We start from the raw sequence: 20,206 nt of genomic DNA on the forward strand, positions 1-20,206 counted from the left end.
CTGCAATTGTTCATTAACTGCTCCACCTGAATCCTTCCCACAGGACGTAGTCCTTCAGGAACAGGCTGTTCCAGCATGGGATCGCAGTCCTGCCAGTAAACCTGCTCTAGCATGAGCTTCTCTCCATGGGGCCACAGGTCCTGCCAGAAGCCTGCTCCACTGTGGGCTTCCCACAGGATCACATCATTCTTCGGGCATCCACCTGCTCCAGTGTGGGCTCCTCAGTGGGTTGCAGGTGCATCTCTGCTCCTCCATGGGCTGCAGGGGCACAGCTGCTTCACTGTGGTCTGCACCAGGGGTTGCAGGGAAGTCTCAGCTCCAGCATGTGGAGCGCCTCCTGCTCCTCCCTCTTTACTGGTACCTGTTGGTACCTACTGAGCTGTTTCTTGCACATACTCTCACTCCGCTCTTCTGCAGCTGCAGTTGCATGGGTTCTTTTTTTCCCCCTTGTTAAATATGTTATCCCAGAGGTGCTGCCATAGTTGCTGATGGGTGCAGCCTTGGGCAGTGGCAACAGCAGGTCCATCCTAGAGCCAGCTGGCACTGGCCCAGTTGGACATGGGGGAAGAAGCTTCTATCAGCTTCTCACAAAAGCCATCCCCTGTAGCCACTCCAGCTACAGAAACCTACACCAACCCAATACATTTTTGAGATTGGGTTGTTTCTCAAAGGGGGAAAGTGAAGTTTCACAAGCCAGTGCAAGCGTGATTTACAAGTGTGTTCATGCCACAGTTATTTTTTCACCTTGGAAACTGCAACTGTATGAAGAATCTCAGTTCTTAATTTCTTGAGAGTGGAAGTATATCTTTACCTTTGATATTTTGCTTTTGTCTGAAGTATGTTTCTTACAGATACTTCTGTTGATTTTTTGTTATTTTGTCATAGATTTGATACTGCTTATATGTAATTGTATTGTACTTTCCCATTTTATTGGCTCAGCTGTAGAGATAAGTAAAGCAAAGATATGAAAACTCTGACAGCAGAGGCAGTCCTAGAATATGAAGTTTAACTTAAATTAATTTTTAATTTGTCACTGCCACTTGAAATATCGTGTTGTCAAATTCAGATTTTAGGTTCCTTTGTTCTGTTAAATTTCATTTCATCAGCATTCTCCTCGGTGAGTTATTTAGTTCTATCCTAAGATTCGTAAACCGCCTTTTGAAGGTAATCATAGAATGGTTTAGGTTGGAACAGACATTAAAGATAATCTAGTTCCAATCTCCCTGTCATAGGCAGGGACTCCTCCCACTAGACCAGGTTGCTCAACACCCCATCCAGCCTGGCCTTGAACACTTCCACAGGTCAGGCATCCACACTAATGTAAGCTAGTGCGCATGTAATAACATGTGCATAACTTTTAAGAGCTTGACCCTTTCATGTACATTAATCAAACACATTTCTGCTTGCAAGTCATAGCCTGAGAAATAGTACTGTACAGATATTTAAGGCACTTGATCTTAGATTAACTGTTGTCACTGAGACATGCACTGTAAAAGAATAAAATAAATAGGAAGCTGGACTTTGTCTATTTGATTATGAACCCAGCTGCTTCTTCCAGGTGTCACTGCTGATACACAGGTTGGGGATTTTTTTTAGTTTGGAGGACTAGGTTGTTTTACAATACAGTAAAAGCAGTAAACCTAATTTTACGAAATTACTATTTTAATTAGTAGACTAGAGTTTTTAATGCTTGACTTAACTCTACCTGCTCTTTAGTGTTAAACTGTTATTTCCAAGAATTTTCAATAGAGATCCCCAAAATTTTGTCTTCTCTTGTTATATTTTTGAGCGCATACCTGAATATTAGTGCCTTAAGGCACTGAAATACTTGAAAGGAGTCTCACAACACAGTTATGTTAATAGATGTACTTTACTGACACTGTAAACATTTTCAAGAGAAGATATTTATTAATTAAACCCTAAATTTGGTGTCAAAGCATTACTCAGTTTCCTTGGTTTTTTTCTTCTTTATGCAACTATCATAAAATCGTTGTTAGAGGGAGACACTTCCTTTAACAAGTAAAGATTTTCAGAGAAATTGTAATCCAAGAATATTGGTGAAAATATTTGAGGTCTACAGAAGAAATTTGCTTCCATCAGTTACATATACAATATAAATATGTATTTCTAATGTTAAATTTAAGTGGAACTTTTATGTCTGCAGAAACTTTAACTAGTTTTGTTTCTTGCGCTCTAGGAGGGTCCTAATAGTCTGATTAATGAAGAAGAATTCTTTGATGCTGTTGAGGCTGCTCTTGATAGACAGGATAAAATGGAAGAACAGGTACTGATACTTGAAAAATGTCTTAGTGATGAGCACTTCCTGAGAGACTTCTGTGACTTACACTCTGTCCTGAGGTGTATCTCCTGAAGCTCTAGTTATTTTATTCTGACACTGATCAGGGAATTTCCTTTAACATTTTTACAATAAATTGTTGTTGCTTAATGCTAATTTTGAGAAAGCAACTTCACAGCTTGTCAAGAAAAGAATAGTATAAGTGCTAAGTTTATTGAATGTCTCTAGATTCTAATTCCTAAATGAGTTTCCTAAATGAAAATTATCTTTATATGTGACTGATGCTGTGTTAAAATAAAAATATCAAACACTACAGCTGTCTCAAAATCCAATTATTGGCCTGAAGTTTCTTTTTACTTTAGTGGTATTTGGAGTAGGAAAGGCATACTTCTGTTAGTGTTTGTTTTAATTTTAAAATTCTGTAGTCTCTGGCTACTTCACTAACTCATTTCTTAAATACACTTCAGTGACAAGGATCAAAAAGGGATAAGATGCATTCTAGTAAATATATAGCATATGAGAAAGTATAGCAGCATATAAAATGAGAGGGAATAGCAAAGTGGTGCATCCTTTGTCTTAAAAGGGTTTATGCTTAGGAATATAGTGAAAAACAATGACTTGAGAATTAAAAGACTCTCTAGTGGACCTGTAGTACCCAACAGAGTTTATCCTATGTTGGCATCTCTTAGCAAAGAGTAAAGGTTTTGAGTGATTGTGACAGTACTACATGGATCTTTAGTGCTGCCAGTGTGTTTTCCTTAACTTAGAAATACACCTTGAAGTTTAGATTAATTCAGTCTTCAGGCCCACTCACTGTGAATTCCAGTGGGATGACAGCTTCATGCCTGTCATGGACAGCATTAGTTGTTGTAGTAACTATGTAGATTGAGCATGACTCACTTTGTTTCACAGTCCACCCAGTAGCAGCTGACTAATAATAATTAAACCGATGTTGTTGCAGTCGCAAAGCGAAAAGGTTAGATTACACTGGCCAACATCCTTACCTTCTGGAGATGCATATTCTGCTGTGGGGACTCATCGGTTTGTGCAAACGGTAGGATATTTATCCTCATCTTCTCAGAATATTGGGCTGGTCCGTGCTGTTTCTGTGTTATATTTTGTGTGGGCAGGTGAGATTTTTAGGTGTTTCCAGTAACTTCCAGTGGCCTAGTCATCTTCGAATAAAGTAGCTGGAACTGAAGAAGGACTGCTTTTTGTCTTGGCTCAAAAATACTGATTTGAGAACCTGTTTAGGATATTCTTTACTTGTGTCAGGTTTGTCAGGCAGAAAATAAAGGAAAAATACCAACTGGCTAACCCCAGTGTTTTCAAGATACCTTCACCCAAATTCATTGAATTGATTTTATTTAAAAAACAAACAAACAAACAAACAACAACAAAAATCCAGTTGGTTGCATCCAAATCAGTTGGCTTGTTTTTTAGTATTACTGGAAACACTATGCTCCTGTCAGGGCTACACTGGGAGCATAATATATAATAGGTGCATGAAATCAGCATTCGCTGCTGTGCTTGCTGCTTATGGTGCTTTTGTTTTCCTTTTCTTCATTATCTTGTGCTTGCAAGTTGGTACTGAACGCTCTGTTGTGCCTTTGTTCTGATTACTTGGTTTTTTCTTTGTCTGTCTCTGGTAGCCATATAGTCGCTCTTCCTCCATGTCTTCCATTGATCTAGTCAGTGCCTCTGATGATGTTCACAGATTCAGCGCCCAGGTACTGTATTGATGTGTCAAGTGGGGGTTGCATGTCTTTGCTGTGTTTCATCCTCTTCTCTAGAACCTGGGGGGTTTTTTGTTATGTCAATCACTGCTTGCTTTGAACTAGTACATTGAGACAAACAAAGGAGTTCTCTATTCCTGTACTAAATGGTTGTCTTTCTTTACATCCAGCTTGCATGCATACCACTTATACAGAGGCCCAAATCTTGTGAAACTATTTGATTTACTTCAATAGCTTTAAAAAAATGCCTATAGTTTGAAAAATTTGTATTTGTAGTTACAATGAAAGTAGAATAACATATGTTTTACAGAGGCTGAAGATGGTCTTTGCTTCGGATTGAATAGCTTTTCTTGCTTTTAAGTCAAAGGTTTGGTTTTTGTCTAAAGTGTCTGTTTACAATGATATTAATATACTGAATCTTACGGTTCACTATTACTATTTTTTACCTCTATGACTAGTTTGATTACCAAAAGGCCATTAAACATGTTGACCTACAAGACTGTGGGTATGACAAATCATGGTGAAGAGTTTATATATATTCACTTGTCCTTCAGAAAATAAGTCTGACATGCTGAATATGTCAATGTAGCCATAATGACATATTCCAGTAATGTACAAAATCACTTTAGGTGCTTGCTAGGAAGATGATAGTTTAGGGTAGAATAAGATAAGTGTGTTCACATGTTTGCTTTTTAGTCTCCAAAACTAACCATGTTATTCATGCTATTACTTTCCTTCTGCTGTGGTCCATATGTGGTTGTCAATATGGAGCTTCCTTTTGGGATCTGCTCTTTTGGAGGTTTTTTAAAGTATTAACAAAAGCTCCAACCAATCCTTTTTTTCTCAAACAGGAAAAGATTTTTTTTTTTTTTTTTTTTTAAACAGAGCCTGGAATTTTATTACCTGCAGACCTTACAACCAGCTTCATGAGCAGGACCAACACTTAAGGACTTGGCTAGTGGACTAAAATTCCAAGACCTTTTGCAGTCAGTTTGTTTCTGAAATTTGGACTTATTGCAAGGGAAGAAGTGTGCAAGTCCTATTGCACAACAGTGGTAGGCTCATCTACTGGTACTCCAGTAGTTGAGTTAGTTTTCTAAGTTTTTTTTTCACTTTGGGAGGAGGGGTAGTAAAGTGAGGGCATAATAAAGTAAGGGAATAATAAGTAATAGAAAGCAAGTTTGTTTGCCAAGACAGGAAATAGTACTCTGTCAGATTGTGGGTGCAGAGATCATTCAGCATAAGGGAAACTCATATTTGCCAAGATATGCAGGTGTCCTCATTTTCACCTCTTTTATGCCTGTGATTGGCATAAAACATTTCTGCATTCATATGATAAACCTGAGTTGTAGAGCACCAGTGTGACTGCAGAACTAATCACTTAAAGACCTGAGAGTGGACGAAGTCCTTATCACAGTAATGCAAATTGTGGTTAAGTATCAGGACCAAATGGACTGGAGTAAAGTTGCTCTTTTCACCTGCTGCATGGATTATACTACATGGAAGTTACTATGGAGTCCCTCCTAATCCAGTTTCAAGTTAATGGACTCACTGCAGAAAGTACGAGTATCCCCACATGCAGCCCCAACCTCCAAGTATTTTCCCTAAAACAAATTCTTGCCAGACCAACAAGTCATTCTAACCTGCTCTGGAGTTTCAGGTCTACTGAACAAGACAACAGAGAGCATGATGAGAAAAGCAGACCTTTTCATTCTACCTGCTCTGGACTTTATTAAAAAATGTATGAAAAATTGGCCTCTGTCACCAGGCTGACAATTTGACTTTTGGGAAGGCAAGCTAATATCTTGATTCTTAACAAATGTGACTTTTTTCCTAGACTTAATGTGAATGAAGGGAATGAAGGGTATCAGTAAAAGGTCAAGTAGCAACTTGCAACCCTGTTTTTAAGACTGAGAAATATAAAGATGTATTCTGATGGGAGTTGGTTCTTCAGTGTCCCTCTAGTAAGGTATTGATTTGTCTTTGCCAGTTGAGTGAGAGTTCAGATCACTTTCTTTTAAACATCTACAAGCTTTATCATAGTTTGAGCTGCTCTGAAGCCCTTTAAACGGAAGAACTTGCCACTCAAAGTTCAGGTCAAGACTGTATGGAGTACAAGTTGCAATATTTTTGCAGACTGTTCCTGTAGCCAACTAGGAACCCAGAGGTAATAGTGAGTGTCTCAAGTGGGAGAGAATCTGTGGATCTTGACTGTGCAGGTTGACAGATGGTGACCAGTGCATAGACTAAATACAGTTTGGAGAGAGAGTGCACAAGCAGGTTGTGTAAATACTGCATTTCCTGGTGAAGCAGGAGCCTGTTTAGATTGTGTTCCTGTGGGTACCTTCTTCTCTTCAGTCCTTGATATTTCCCTCATTCCTTTGCATTAAGGACATAAAGCAAATGTAGCAAAAGACAAAAGTAAATGTATAAAGCATAGCTTTGTCCTTAATAAATTAGGGTGGGACAGAAAATACATAAGGGCCTGAAGGTATGGTGAGTAAGTGTTGGGAGCATGGCAAGGATTCCTTTCTTAAAGAAGCATTGAATATTTAAATAGCCCACATTCTTACCTGTTTTGTATTGTACTGTCATTGTTTCACTGGGAAAAAAAGGAAGAATCTTTTGTAGGAAACCTGCTAGTAACTGGCAGCAAAAGCTGGTTTGTCTAGAAGCTGAAACGGATATCTTGGTGGTGCATTTCATTCACTGAAACTCAAAAGCAAAATACCCAAAACCCGGAGTGATAACTTGTCCTTGTCTAGAGAAGTCTATACTTAGTTAAAGTAAGACAAACCAGGATTTCCATCCAGTGGAATTTTTTTTTTCATGTTGTGCTTTGAGAGTTTTATTTGATTCAATTACCTTTTTTCTTCCTGGTCTTAAGTGTATTGTACCTAGTACAAACAAAATTACTGCCTTGAATTAAAAATAAATAACATCTTTCAATTCTTTATTGTATAAAAAAAGATTAATTATTATTAGTTTTGCTTTCTACTTGTTTTCATACTTGCTTAAGTATGTTTTACATATTTTACTGCACACTAGGCTTCATATTTTTGTAAACTGTACAAAAGCACCATAGGGTTCAGACTGTTAATCTTGTGATTCTGCACGTCTTCAACTGATCTTCATGTTGACCCATTAACTAATTCTGTTTGTAGTGCTTTTCCTTTTGGGAAAAAAAAAAGGTATTTCCAGTAGTTCAGGAGAATGATGTGAACCATGTGGACTTGCCTGCTGTGACAAGTTTTAGTAGTCATCTACCTTTTGGGTGTAAAAAAGTTATTAAAGTGTTTCCAATACTTGAAGCAATACACAGCAATGCATACCCTATGATTTTGCTTCCGTTTTTATTTGGGCATTTGGAAAAGGGTGGGGGACCAAGGAAACAGAGTAATATATTAGATCTAAAATAAAAATCCACTTCCTTTCCCAATACCCATTTTCATGCATATTATATGGAATAAAAAATGAGGTATTCACATAACTTGATAAAAATATAGCAAATATTTGGCCTTAAAGAAAAGGCACAGCTGCTAGTTAAATAAGTTTTGAATTAGCATTTTATAATTATAGAATATCTTTATTGTCGTAATCCTTTGAGTGTAGGCATTTCTGGTTTCTTTCTAGCTGTCAACTGTGCAAAGATGGCATTGAAACAGTGCAGGCATTCTTTGCTCGTGACTGTTTCCTTCACTGCTCTTCCAATATGACTTTTGATATGCATATGCTTTTGTAGAGCTTGTCAGTCTTCCTCCCTAACCCCCTGCCTTTGTTCAGCTTTTTAAATGCTCTTCAGTGAATATCTTACAGTGCATTGCAATTCTATTTAGAGATACCTGCAGTTCCTATCTGCTGAAATAAAGAACTGGTTTAGGTAGAAGTGGTGAGATTTGACAGTTTAAAGGCACAAAGGCAGGATAGGAAGTACCCACAAAGAACGAAGTTGGAAGTTGAATCAAGATTTTGGCTTTTGTTTCTGAAGGCCAGCGTTATTTTTTTGTTCCTAACCTAACAGAGAGCTCTCTTGTTCAAATTCAGCTCCTGCACAGGAATTGAAGTATTAACTTGTGACTTCTAATGCTGTACAGTATCCTCCCAAAAAGATGGAAGGAATTGGTTAAAAATGCCTATTTTTTTTTCCTTTACAGGTGGAAGAGATGGTACAAAACCACATGACATATTCCTTGCAAGATGTAGGAGGAGATGCCAATTGGCAGCTAGTGGTAGAAGAAGGAGAAATGAAGGTAAACTATTCGGGTTTGGTTAATTTGTGTAAGATGATACACTGTGAAGACAGATACTTCCAGTGTACATTTGGCAGTGTTATCTTTACCGCTGGAGCCCGTGATCTTAAGGGTCTTTTCCAATCTAAATCAGTCTATGCTTTTCTGTTAATATTATTAATCACCAAGTTATGCTGTTGCAACTTCTCTCTGGGAATAGCATTGTTTAGGTTGAGGCTGGGGTTCATGAGAGCTGTGGCTTCTAATATATTTATTCATACAAAATCCTGTGTAAGTCTTGCAATAGCTTCATCTTTGCAGAGTCCTTTCTCATTCCCTCCTACTTAAAGGTTGGTATCAAAGGAATGTGTAAATTCTATGTACAAAAATAACAAGAGTAGCAAGCTACTGTGTTGGCTGCTCTACTGTGCTTATGAATCCATGTGGATGGTGATAAATAAGGTAGCTTAATCATTTCTGGAGTAGAAACCTTGAAGTACTGGTATTTTAATGTGAATTGCCACGTAAGAATGTCTTCAACAGTAGTTACCAGAGAACACTTTCATGGCAAATTATTCATGTGACAGTGTTCTAGGTAAGTGGTTTGTTGGTTTGTTGATTAAATTTAAAGAGTTAAAACATGAACAGTTTAGACAGTTTCTCTTCTACGTTTCTTTCTTTGTGTTTGGCTATAGGTATACAGACGAGAAGTGGAAGAGAATGGAATAGTTCTAGATCCTTTGAAAGCAACCCATGCCGTTAAAGGGGTAACAGGGCATGAAGTTTGCCACTACTTCTGGAATGTTGATGTTCGTAATGACTGGGAAAGTAAGGAATTGATTCTTCAGCTTTTCACGTTTATCAGCAAGAATAGTATTGATAACATTGTCCTATTGTCTGTGACTGTTTGCTGATGGATTTTTTTTTTTTTTTCTCCCCCTCCCCCCCTTCTTTTAGCAACAATTGAAAATTTCCATGTTGTGGAAAATTTAGCTGATAACGCAATCATCATTTACCAGACACATAAGGTAATAACACTTCATTTGCATACTTTACTGAGGCAGTCTGAGGCACGTGTGTTCCAGTGTTATTCTGAATACTTCACTGGCATAACAAAATACTGCTCCAGACAATATTCCAGAACAAGTTCTCTATTAAACTGCAACTTCCATCAATTTTTCAAACTTTTCTTGAGAGCATAATTGGTTGTGCATGTGTCTGATAGAGCTTGTAGTAGCAAGTGAGGCCTGCTTTTAATCTCATGATTGTATCACTGCCAGCAAGGCCAGAGTTATCCAAAGCAAATGGAAGCAGTAAATCACCACTGACTACAAGGAAGAAACCTACACCACTGTGTCAGATGTTTCTTTTGCAAAAATGCAGGTTACTGTTCACCACAATTAGTTGACATACCACCTTGTAATGCAAGTGTTTTTAATTGTTGGTACAACGTTTGTTCTTGTACCTTCATTGTTTTTTCCCCCAAAATGGTTCTGGTGTCAGTTTATAAAAATGTTCATTTGAATTATAACCCAGCAACTGAAATGTAAAGATTTAAAAAATATATAGGAATGAAATATACAGATTCATCCTTAGTCTTGCATGTTTCTAAGTATTAGTATATTCAAATGTTAAAACAAGTATTTTTCTTTGACGATTTTACCAGTAGTGCAGTTAAGTTAAAACTTCTTTAATACAGGACTCATAATTTTTAGTAAGACAGTTGTGTCATCTGTATTGGTTGTGGTAAAAGCCAGAACTTTTTTCTCCTATTGAGTGTCAGGAAAATAACTTCTGTCTATTTTCTTATATGTTTAGACATTTCACTTCTGAAACTTCCTCTTGTATAGTATCAGTTTGCTATATCTGTCTTACTGAAGTAGTAGCAGTAACAGTAGCTTTTTGAAGTAGTAATTGTTATAAATACATCCTTCCTCTCTCTTTCTCTCCAGAGACATAAGTAACTGTAGATGTATCCCTATATGCTTAACCATTAGTACAGTTTGTAGCTGACAAGTATTAACTAAAATGCAAAACTGAGGCTGAGGGAACAGGAGGGGAACTGCCTCTTCCTATTTTTTTTAAATGAAAAATTCACTGCAGTTTGGCGCTCTGCATTTCAAAGGTCTTAAAGTTTTGCCTTAATTTTTTTGGTATGAAGTGTAGCCAACCTGATACTTCTATTGCCTATTTACAACAGTTATGTTCTCTTTCAGTTTTGAAAATGAAATTACTAACTTGAAGATGCTTTAACATAATAATATAACTGACCTGGTTTGCCTTGCTTGGTTTTTTATTTTAACTAAGGATAGTGAGTACTTAATTTACAAACTTGGAAAAGCTTATGTTCAGGTGTTTCTCTGCAGAGAGTGTGGCCAGCCTCTCAAAGGGATGTGCTGTATTTGTCTGCCATCAGAAAGATACCAGCATTCAGTGAAAATGATCCAGAAACATGGATTGTGTGCAATTTCTCTGTAGAACATGACAGTGCTCCTGTAAGTATTATTTTGATTCTGTGAAGTTCTGCTTTTAAGATAGTTTTTCTGTTCTGTGGTAATGCCTTCACAGAGGGTTTTTACAAAAATACAGTTGATTTAAACCAGGTGATAAATTGACCTGATGAAGGCATTCTGAGCCAGAAGCTTTCTTACCGGATCTCTCAGTTGGCAGATCTAAGGTGTTTCAGCAGAATGGAAGCAAAATTTCTGGAGATGTGAAAACATTTTAAAGAATTGAGGTTATTTTTAATGGAATCAAATCAGTATCTCTTCAGTATTGTCAAATATAAAAGTAGGTTTGTATAATTATAGGTAGGGCTAAGTCTCCATTTTACACAGGTTTGCCTTGGTTCTATCAGATAATAGCAATGATTGTTTTCCTTGGATTGCTATTTCATAGCCTGCTTTCAAGGGAAGAGTTAACTGATATTTCTAAATGTTGATACATTATTCTTGAAATGTTTCTGTAAAGAAACATTTCTGTGATTTGTCAAAACAATTGAAATAATGCACTTACTATGTGTTAAGCAAGCAGAAACTTGAGATTCAGACGTTTCAGTTGAATCCTTTCCCTATCCACCACGTATCTTTTGTTTTACTCACTTCCGTGTTACATCCATTTAAGTGCTAGAATGCAGAGTTTCAGAAACACAGTTTCTAGAGTGGCTTAGACTTCATAATGAAAAAATGTTCATGCTCAAGTATGATGAAACGGATTTAGTTTGAGGCTCACAATGTTTCTTATTTTTGGCAGCTGAACAATCGCTGTGTCCGTGCCAAAATAAATATTGCTATGATTTGTCAGACATTAGTAAGCCCACCAGAGGGGAACAAAGAAATAAGCAGGGACAACATTCTGTGCAAGATTACATATGTAGCTAATGGTAAGTATAAAATTTTTCAGTATGACATTCATGATAGATGTTAATTTTGGGGAGTTGAATACTGGCACAAAAGAAAAACGGTTTGATGCCCTTTTCTGTTTAGTCTATATATAGCATCACCTTTATGTTCATCACATTCAAAAGGTCTCAAATTAATGTGCTACATAAATTGGTGAATGGGATCATTCATTGTGTAGTACTCTGGGAGGAATAAATGAAGAATTGTGTAGCTCAGTCTTAAGTACACAACCTTGGGGTGGAGGAAGGTGGGCAGAAATACCTGCAACTGGAATGAGTTGGCAGAGCTTTTAGTTTCAGTAATGGTATGTTGGGTTTTTTCATGTACTACTGTAATTTTTTTTCCTCCCAATTCATCTCATTAGGCTGAAAAGCTGCTGATAGTAAAGATACAGTTCTTATCTCCTGGTGCCAAGAAGGAGTAAACACATTTTGTATGAAGATGCTTGAAAGCTGTATAATATAGCCTACATTTCTTAATTATGTTTTTTAGCTGATAGAATCCTTGGTATTGACTAAAAAATTGTCAAAGCCAAATTGTATTGTTGCTGTATCCAGTATTTAGCAAGGTGTTGTGGTGTTGGGGATGCATGCTTACTATCCTCTCTCCCAGAGCAACAAGACACTTCAAAGTAGCTCGCTCTGCTTATTACTTTTTTTCAAAGTTTCCAGTTCACTTAAAAAGTACATTTTCAGTGCTAAATTCTGAACTGTGACTATATGGGAAGTGATAGCTTTTTCAGCAACATACTTTCACTGTGAATTGAAATGTAATTAAGAATCAGTTCAAATTTTCTTTAAATGGTTTATAATTGTTTGCAGGGTGCTGCCTATGTAGCAGTTCTGCAGGCAAAGGCAGTAATTATTGAAAAGTTAATACTGACTTGCTTTTTTTGAAATAGGAAGTTACTCAGATCTCCTTCTATTTTGTTTCTTGAAAGCCCATAGAGAATATCCTCTTCCATTTGGGCATTTTTCTAAGACTCACCATACTGCGTGTTTAATGTTTTCTAAATAATGGCATCATAGATCTGGACTGAGCTTGAGTATTACAAAAAGAAAGTGCTACAACAAGTCTAGGGCATTAAAAAAAATCTGCTGATGGTTATTCTTTCCTGTTACTTCAGGAAGAGTTGCAGGAGTAATGAACTAAAATTTGTTGTTTCAGCATTTAGTGGAGTTGCTTCATTACAATGTCATTCTTCCTGTTTACTTCTAGTGAACCCAGGAGGATGGGCACCAGCATCAGTGTTACGGGCAGTGGCTAAACGAGAATATCCAAAGTTCTTAAAGCGTTTTACATCATACGTGCAAGAGAAAACAGCAGGAAAGCCTATTTTATTCTAGTATTAGCAGGTATATATACTTTTAAAATTCTTGATTCACCATTTTAAATTTAAGGCCAAATGGAAGTATGCGATCTAGAAATATCCTGCATGATTAGCATGGCTTCAGTACTTGTTTTTAGTATGCAATATACTTTCTTAAAACAGTCATGTCATTTCTGTGTACAGGCTGCACAAGTTATTAATGGAACTTCACTGACAGACCAACATGAATTACTAGAGTATTTGGAAGACTGTGACTTAAGTTTTTAGCCTTTCTGATGAACCTTAGAAAGAAAAGGGATTTCCAGATGCTTTCTGAAGTCAATGGATATGTTTTTAATGGTATAGGTTATTGGCTTGTTTGAACAGTTAGATGATGATATGACATTAGAAGAGGATTTCTTGGTCACTTGGAGGCTATCTGAGCCGCTTAGTGTTTGTAATATAAGGCTTTAAAATAAGGCTTACCCTAATTTTTGTTAGACTCCTATGTATTTCATTTTCTATAACTGTCATGTCAAACCACAGAATTATGTTTAGTTGTGCTAGTGTTACAGCATCATTCAGTCACATCTGAAAATGAGTCTCCATTTCTTTTTCTATGTGTGATATAGGCTACCTCTATTTTTGGGTTCTATTTACTGTGTCAGACTCCAAAAGTCTTAGTTGTTTCATTCAGCTGTAACAGATATTCCTTTAATAATTCACAGTTTTAAATGTAAATCGTTAGAGAACTAGTGTAAGTAAAGCATTTAAAACACAATGTCGCAAGCCAACAGTTAACACATGACTGTAGCAGTCCTGATGACATTTAAGGTGTTTTAACAAGTTCATTGTACTAGCAGTATACAAACTTTTCAGGGCTGTATTTTTGTCTTTGCTTACCTGCAGCAATCAGAACAAGACTGGGTGAGCATTCCACGTTGGAGAAGTGACCATGCATAGAGCACTCCATGCTGGAACGAAGGATCTACAGTCTTTTTATGGCCCAAGTTCTAGGCTTTGTATACTGAAGTGGAGAAGTGGTACAACACCATGAGGCTGAATATTTAACAACAGCTCTCTCCTGCTATCTTTCTTGCTGAATCAGTGTGTAATTATAAATACATGTATTGATAACATGTATATGGCTCTATTTTTATTTGCTTGCTTTAAAAGAAGAGTGCATACAACTTTGAATCACCAACATGGGCTACTGTGTTAATTTTGAACAAGTTGTAGAATTTCATTGTCAACCATCCCAAGATACTTGTGCAGTTTTTGTGCATGTGTGAAAAGCACAAGAGACAAATGCACATATAGCATACTGTATGTGCTTTATATGCACAAAAATCTGTGTGGTATTTTGGGGGTGTGAGAGGACTGGCTTCAGTAGAACCTAGGTAACTTGTTGGTAGGTTTTGTTTTGCTTTGTATAATCACAGTTCATTGCTGCTGGTTTCTATAATGAACCATCTTGTTACATAAAATGCCAGTTAATAACTGAGGGCTGTCAATATCCTTATGAATTTGCCTTTTCTATTGTCTTACTCTTATGACGATCTTTAGTTCTGAAGGAGTAAGAGTGTGAAAAGCTTTATTTTTTCCAGATATCTTTATATTTCTATTGTATTTTTTAGTTATGTAATATGTGCTGCAGAATTTTTGTTATTAAACATGATCCAGAAATATCTAGAAAGATTCTGTATGAGAGGGCAAGAGACTGCCTAAAACCTGGCAGACGCCTGTCCATACTATATGTGGACTGCTTTCTTGCATGATATCCGGGGCTTTCCCAAAGCTGTGAGAAGGTACACTATAATATTTATTGAAGTAATTTGGATTGCATCAAACAACATTCCCAGACTAGATTGAGGATGAGTACATTATTTTCAGATCCTGCATGTGTTTTCCTCATCTCAATCAAGCTGTGCTGTGAGGTTCATATAGGAAATTATTTGCCTCTTGATCAAAAACCCATCAGAGCTATAAGAATGCGTAGTTCTTACTGAAAAGTTCCCTTTAGCTGCTGTGAAGATTTAAATGTCAGATGTTTGCCTATCTTTGATTCTGGAGATACTTGTTAGGAGAGGACTGTGTTGGGCTAGTACTGACTGTGAGGTCTTTTATCCATGTCCTGTAGCTGGAAACTCTTCAGAGACTGCTCGGTGTTTCACTAAACCGTGTATCTTGAGGAAAAAAGTTTCAGATATATTTTCTTCAAAAGAAAGCTGAAAGTCAAATTTATTTTATATAGTGTGCTAGGTGCCTGAAAAGAGATGTAATACAGTAACTTAGTGAAGATTTGGTAAATGATTCAATGTGATCTGCACAGTGGTGAAAAACTTCTCTCTTCATCTCTGTAGAGATGAAACCGTACCTAACACATGATTACACACGCATGCAGATTTCATACTCTGTAACTCTTCCCTTTTTATTTGCCTTTCTCTAATGGTGTGCATGGAATATGCCTTATTACAGAGTTATTCTGTTCATTTGAATATGTAGAAAAGTGCCTACATGGTAATATTAGTAAGGCAAATAAGATGAAAATTTGTACATGTTTACTATATCACCAGTGAGCATTTTATATACCAACGTTAGAAAACAAAATCTTATACCTCAAATGTACTTCATCTTTTTACAATCAACCAAGCAGTGGTACATTCCACCATAGCCACTGATGGGAACTTAAAAAAAAAAAAAGTCCAAAATATAAAGAGTTTAAGTCCTTATTTGCCATTTCTGGTAATTGTTGGAACGCGGGCAAGTTTATTAATTTAATAGGATAGCTTTATTTTACAAAGGTATGGAAAGTTTACAAAGCAGTATATAAACTTATATCATTAGTTGCATTTGCACTAAATGTGATGTACTTTTGCGATTTATTCTGTAAATAAAATGACACTACAAATACTATTTGTAAAGAATATGTTTTACTTTTAGATAAAGGCATTGGTACTTCACTGTAGCTAGCCCTGCCCAATCAGATTTGTAAGAGGCTTTTTAAAGACTATGGAAGGAGTTACATGACTGAGAAATCATTATTAATGGACCTCTCAAAAAATAATTTCGAAAGGCAGTAGGCCTCTCAGATTGTCCTTGTGTGAGTAGCCATTAGATCTTTTCTTCTGGAAGGGATGTTGCTTTTATACAGGTTTTATACAATTTACCCTGTCTCTTGAGCCCATCCCTCTTGTCAGTCACTGCCACGTCTGAGTGGTCTGAGTTCATTTCTTCCTGTTAACAGATCAAGAGTGTTTATGCAGCTGTGGTGGTCTTTGCAGAAAGAGCTTCTGACTCTAGAATGGTTGTTTTGTAAGCTGAACCAATTGAAAAGGGAGAAAATACAGCAATCTTCTCCATCAGATATTGTTCTCTAGGTATCTGCATCTGTTCGGAGAATTTGGATGTTGCCAAACTAGTTCTGAAGCACGTGACTTGGTAGAACTTGTACTGGGAATGAAGATGAGATGGTCGTTGTTATTCTGTCTGAGAACCTGAAAATCTTTGAAAAATTTATCTGTGAAAAATGTGATGCACTTTGAAAAAACTTACCTTTTACTTAATTGGGCTGAGCTGGCTTATCTGAAGTTGTGCAGATTCTCTTTAATCAGATTGTCCACCTGTATTTTTGTCAAGTTGTACAGATAACGCTGTATTTGAATTGCCACTGTTCATTTACAGACTTAAAACATGAATCATATTTTTGAGTACCTTGAGTGTGTAGAGTTGTAACTGTTCTATAATAGCTTTATGATCCTAATGATAAGTTTTAAAAATTAAAAGAAGTTGGCTCTTACATGTTACAATCACAAATTTAAAACCAGTATTTAAAAGTTAAAAATATTAAAATTATGAAGAAAAATCTTGGCTTTTTGTTATTTTTGACTTTCCAGTGTTTGGAGAAACTTACTTAAAATATTTTACCTTTTAACCAACTTTTAAATCATGAATAAAGTTATCTACAATATTCTAGTGCATGAAAAACATTTAACAGGAAAGCAGTTTACTTGTGTTACTGAGGTTACTGGGATGAAAACCTGAATGCCACATTAGTTTATACATTGAGAAGTTCATTTTGTGTGAACAGTCAGAGGGGTGTTAAAAGGTGCTCCTGTACAGTGTAGTCATAATACAGAGCACTTACAGAGTGTGCCAGCTCTTCATTTGTACAGAATTAACAAGATTCTGGGAACTTCCATGGGAAGAACAGCGATCCGGGACGGAGATGTGCCAAAGGGTAAACTTGTGGCCTTTTCAAAGTAAGAATAATTTTTAGTAACTAGGATGAGCTTCTGTGAGCAAGTTTCTTAATAGTAGAAACAGGTGGTGCCTAATGGATCAATAATAATCCTACCTTTATTTGTTTCACAGTGATTTTTACTTCTTTATATAGCAATCAGTAAAGCTGTAGAAACCTTACATGCAAGACTGGAGTAACAGCCTGAAATAAGAGAAGGCATTACTTGCACAGAAACAAAACTTACCTGAAGCTCAGCTGTATCAGACATCATGTAATATAGTGCAAAAAATAGTGAGTCCTGAGGTAACCCCCAACCTTGAAGAATGCAGCTATTTTACCTAGCAATAAGTCCCCCAAAATAAAAAAAAAAAAAAAAAAGGTCACATTTCATATTCCTGGTCCCATAACTTATGTGCGTAGTTTAAAAACTACATACTTTCCAGTCAGGAGAGGCTGAGCATTTCTGTGTAACTACAATGTAATTTGACCCTGGATGATGAATGATAATTAGGGTTATGCCATGCAATTTAGTAGTGTATTACTAATGCTAATCACCTTTAGTCTCCACCTTTTATAGGCTAAGTTTTATAGGAGGAGAAAAATACATTTTGTTACACAAAGGGACACACTTTGAGCATTAGCTACCTGAAAATGTCCTCAGCTGTAGCCCTTGATGCAGTAAGCTCTTCTCTATGCACACCTGCCTCTTCTATGCATTGACTATAGCCAGAATAAGGAAGCCTGGTACTGTGGATTGCTGCAGTTTTCAAGGTTTAACCTAATTCTCCTTTAAAAGAACATTTTTAAAATTATTATTATTTATTAATTGTGGATCTATCAATAGTCAGACCTATTGTCATCCACAGGACTTCCTAAACTTTTATGTGCCAAGAGACAAGCCACAGATTGTACAGGTCTATGGCAAGTGATTCCTAACCAGTGCTAAGAGTGGCAAAATACAACAGCCCTAAGGATTCCCACCTACTGGGGTAGGACTGCAAGCCAACCATGGAGCAACCTGGCACATGCAGCTCCTAGGAAGTTATGCCCTGTATGTAAAGGAATTCCAGCTTGGAGGCCCAGGATAGAGAGCGAGTATGAACAGAATTGTAGGTGTGTTTGTACCCTCCAGAAAGTACTTGTAGTCTAGGTAATGAGCAGTCACGCTGGTGACGCCTCACTGCTGCCCTGCGGGAAACCACTGCTCTGTCTTCAGCCTAAGGGTACTCAAGTACCACCCAAGTAGTCGAGTGTTCCCCACGCCCCGGCAGTGGGCTGTTAGCGCTGATCCAGTTGAAAATGTAGCTGATTGAAGGTTTTTCTGGGAGTGGCCCCTGCCTTTCATTGTTACATAAAGCACTTGGGGTGCTGAAGGGTTTCTGACGGAGGTTGGCACATTTGAGCAGTGGGTAAAATGGTTGTCCCCGGTAGAGAACCTGAGAAATTTAAATGAACTCCTTTATCTTTCCCGACCTTTTTTTTGACTGAACTGTATCTGAAAACTCAAACTTAATTCAAATAACACTGAATTATCACTGCAATACTAGGGTAACTAACCATCCTACTATCAAGAGAGGTGCTAAACAAAATCATCAGTAATTCAACTAGCAGCTGCTAATTTTTTGCAATAAATTTTAAACGAAAACTTGTGAATTAATTTTTTAATAAAAAGGACTTAACACTTCAATATGGCTGTCAGCTGTGAGAAATCCAGTAATAAAAAGTACCTTGTAATTTACTTTCTTATTAAGACTGCCCTAACCAATTCCAGTGAAAATAATGGAACACTGTTAAAAGCTGTGACAACCACTTGCAAATGTTAATATTACCAGATGTTCTTCCACTTCCAACTTTGGTTACATCGGAAGCTACTGACAAGTAGCTCTTCCTGTCACATAAGCTATGGTGAAGAGGTGTACAGTTAGTTGCTCTTTTATACAGCAATTTCTGTTTCTGCTTGTGTTAAACAGCATCTCCTGCATTAAGGGTATTCATCTATTACTGAAAAAAGACATTTTGGATGACTAGGTAGGATATACAAATGGTGCTCTAAAGAAACTAAAAGATAGCAATGGGGTGTGGGTACACACAGGGATGAATTCCAGTAAGTCTGACATTTTTAGATGTTTAGAATGTTAGACAATAGGCTTTTTAAGGTATCTTCCCCGTAAGAGAAGGAAAATTATCAACATTAACATTTACTGATATTTTGAACAGTGCTAATTTAAAGTGTTCACTTTTGTTCATATCCATAAGTGAAGGGAAAAAACACTCAGTAATTTCAACTATCAAAACTGATATATAGTACTTTATTCCCCTCTCTTTGTTTTGATTTGCCCTCAAAAAGCTTTTCAGAAAAACATCCTTTTCTGAAATACACCACCAGTGCCTTAATCGCCCACATTTTCAATCACATTAGTCTTTTGGGGTCAATTTTCTCCAGGTGCACTAGAGGCTTCAGCTGCTCAGCAAAGTTCCTCATGTCATCAGAAACAATGTCCTGCCCTGCTGGTGCGACCACGTTGAGCTCCACCAAGTAGGAGAGGGAGAGTGGCTCAATGCTCTCCGTGTTTCCTGGCATCAGGATGCGGAAGATCTTGTACACCACTATCTTCATGATGCCCTTGCGGAACACGTGCCCTTTGGCCACGAACTCGTGGTCCATACGGAAGCCCATCTCCACCAGGAAGTCCGTCAGGTTGTCGGACGTGGCGATGTCCACGCAGTTGCGCACCAGCGCGTGGCGGTTCTTGTCGCCTATTTCGGGCTGTCCCAGATAGCGCAGGTGCCAGGGCATCCCGTTCTTGTCCTGCAATTACAACTGCACAATAACTTTTTTCTTCTTCTTTAATATGTTATCACAGAGGTGTTACCACCATTTCTAATTGGCCCAGCCTTGACTAGCAGCACATCCCTCTTTGAAGCTGCCAGGGATTGGCTCTGCTGAACATGGAGCAATCTTCTATCAGCTTCTCACAGAAGCCACTGCTGT

At 37.3% G+C, this 20,206-nt stretch overlaps 2 protein-coding genes across 2 annotated transcripts in view; one reads left to right on the forward strand and one right to left on the reverse strand.

The window, feature by feature from the left end:
• Positions 1-16,836, forward strand: part of COL4A3BP (collagen type IV alpha 3 binding protein) — a 79,408-nt gene extending 62,572 nt beyond the window's left edge. Inside the window, exons 9-18 of the mRNA XM_017740649.1 lie at positions 2,198-2,284; positions 3,258-3,350; positions 3,949-4,026; positions 8,187-8,282; positions 8,957-9,089; positions 9,219-9,289; positions 10,628-10,756; positions 11,514-11,643; positions 12,881-13,017; positions 13,881-16,836. Coding sequence (XP_017596138.1) covers positions 2,198-2,284; positions 3,258-3,350; positions 3,949-4,026; positions 8,187-8,282; positions 8,957-9,089; positions 9,219-9,289; positions 10,628-10,756; positions 11,514-11,643; positions 12,881-13,008 — 945 coding nt within the window. The 3' untranslated portion in view covers positions 13,009-13,017; positions 13,881-16,836. The remainder of the gene's footprint in view (positions 1-2,197; positions 2,285-3,257; positions 3,351-3,948; positions 4,027-8,186; positions 8,283-8,956; positions 9,090-9,218; positions 9,290-10,627; positions 10,757-11,513; positions 11,644-12,880; positions 13,018-13,880) is intronic.
• Positions 16,837-18,860: 2,024 nt separating this feature from the next.
• On the reverse strand, positions 18,861-20,018 carry MED18 (mediator complex subunit 18). Its single transcript, XM_017740665.1, has one exon. The coding sequence runs from the start codon at positions 20,009-20,011 to the stop codon at positions 19,625-19,627; it is 387 nt and encodes a 128-aa protein (XP_017596154.1). The 5' UTR covers positions 20,012-20,018; the 3' UTR covers positions 18,861-19,624.
• Between the last annotated feature and the right edge of the window lie 188 nt (positions 20,019-20,206).

Source organism: Corvus brachyrhynchos, unplaced genomic scaffold, assembly GCF_000691975.1.
Source record: "Corvus brachyrhynchos isolate BGI_N302 unplaced genomic scaffold, ASM69197v1 scaffold467, whole genome shotgun sequence".
NCBI classification, from domain to species: Eukaryota; Metazoa; Chordata; class Aves; order Passeriformes; family Corvidae; genus Corvus; species Corvus brachyrhynchos.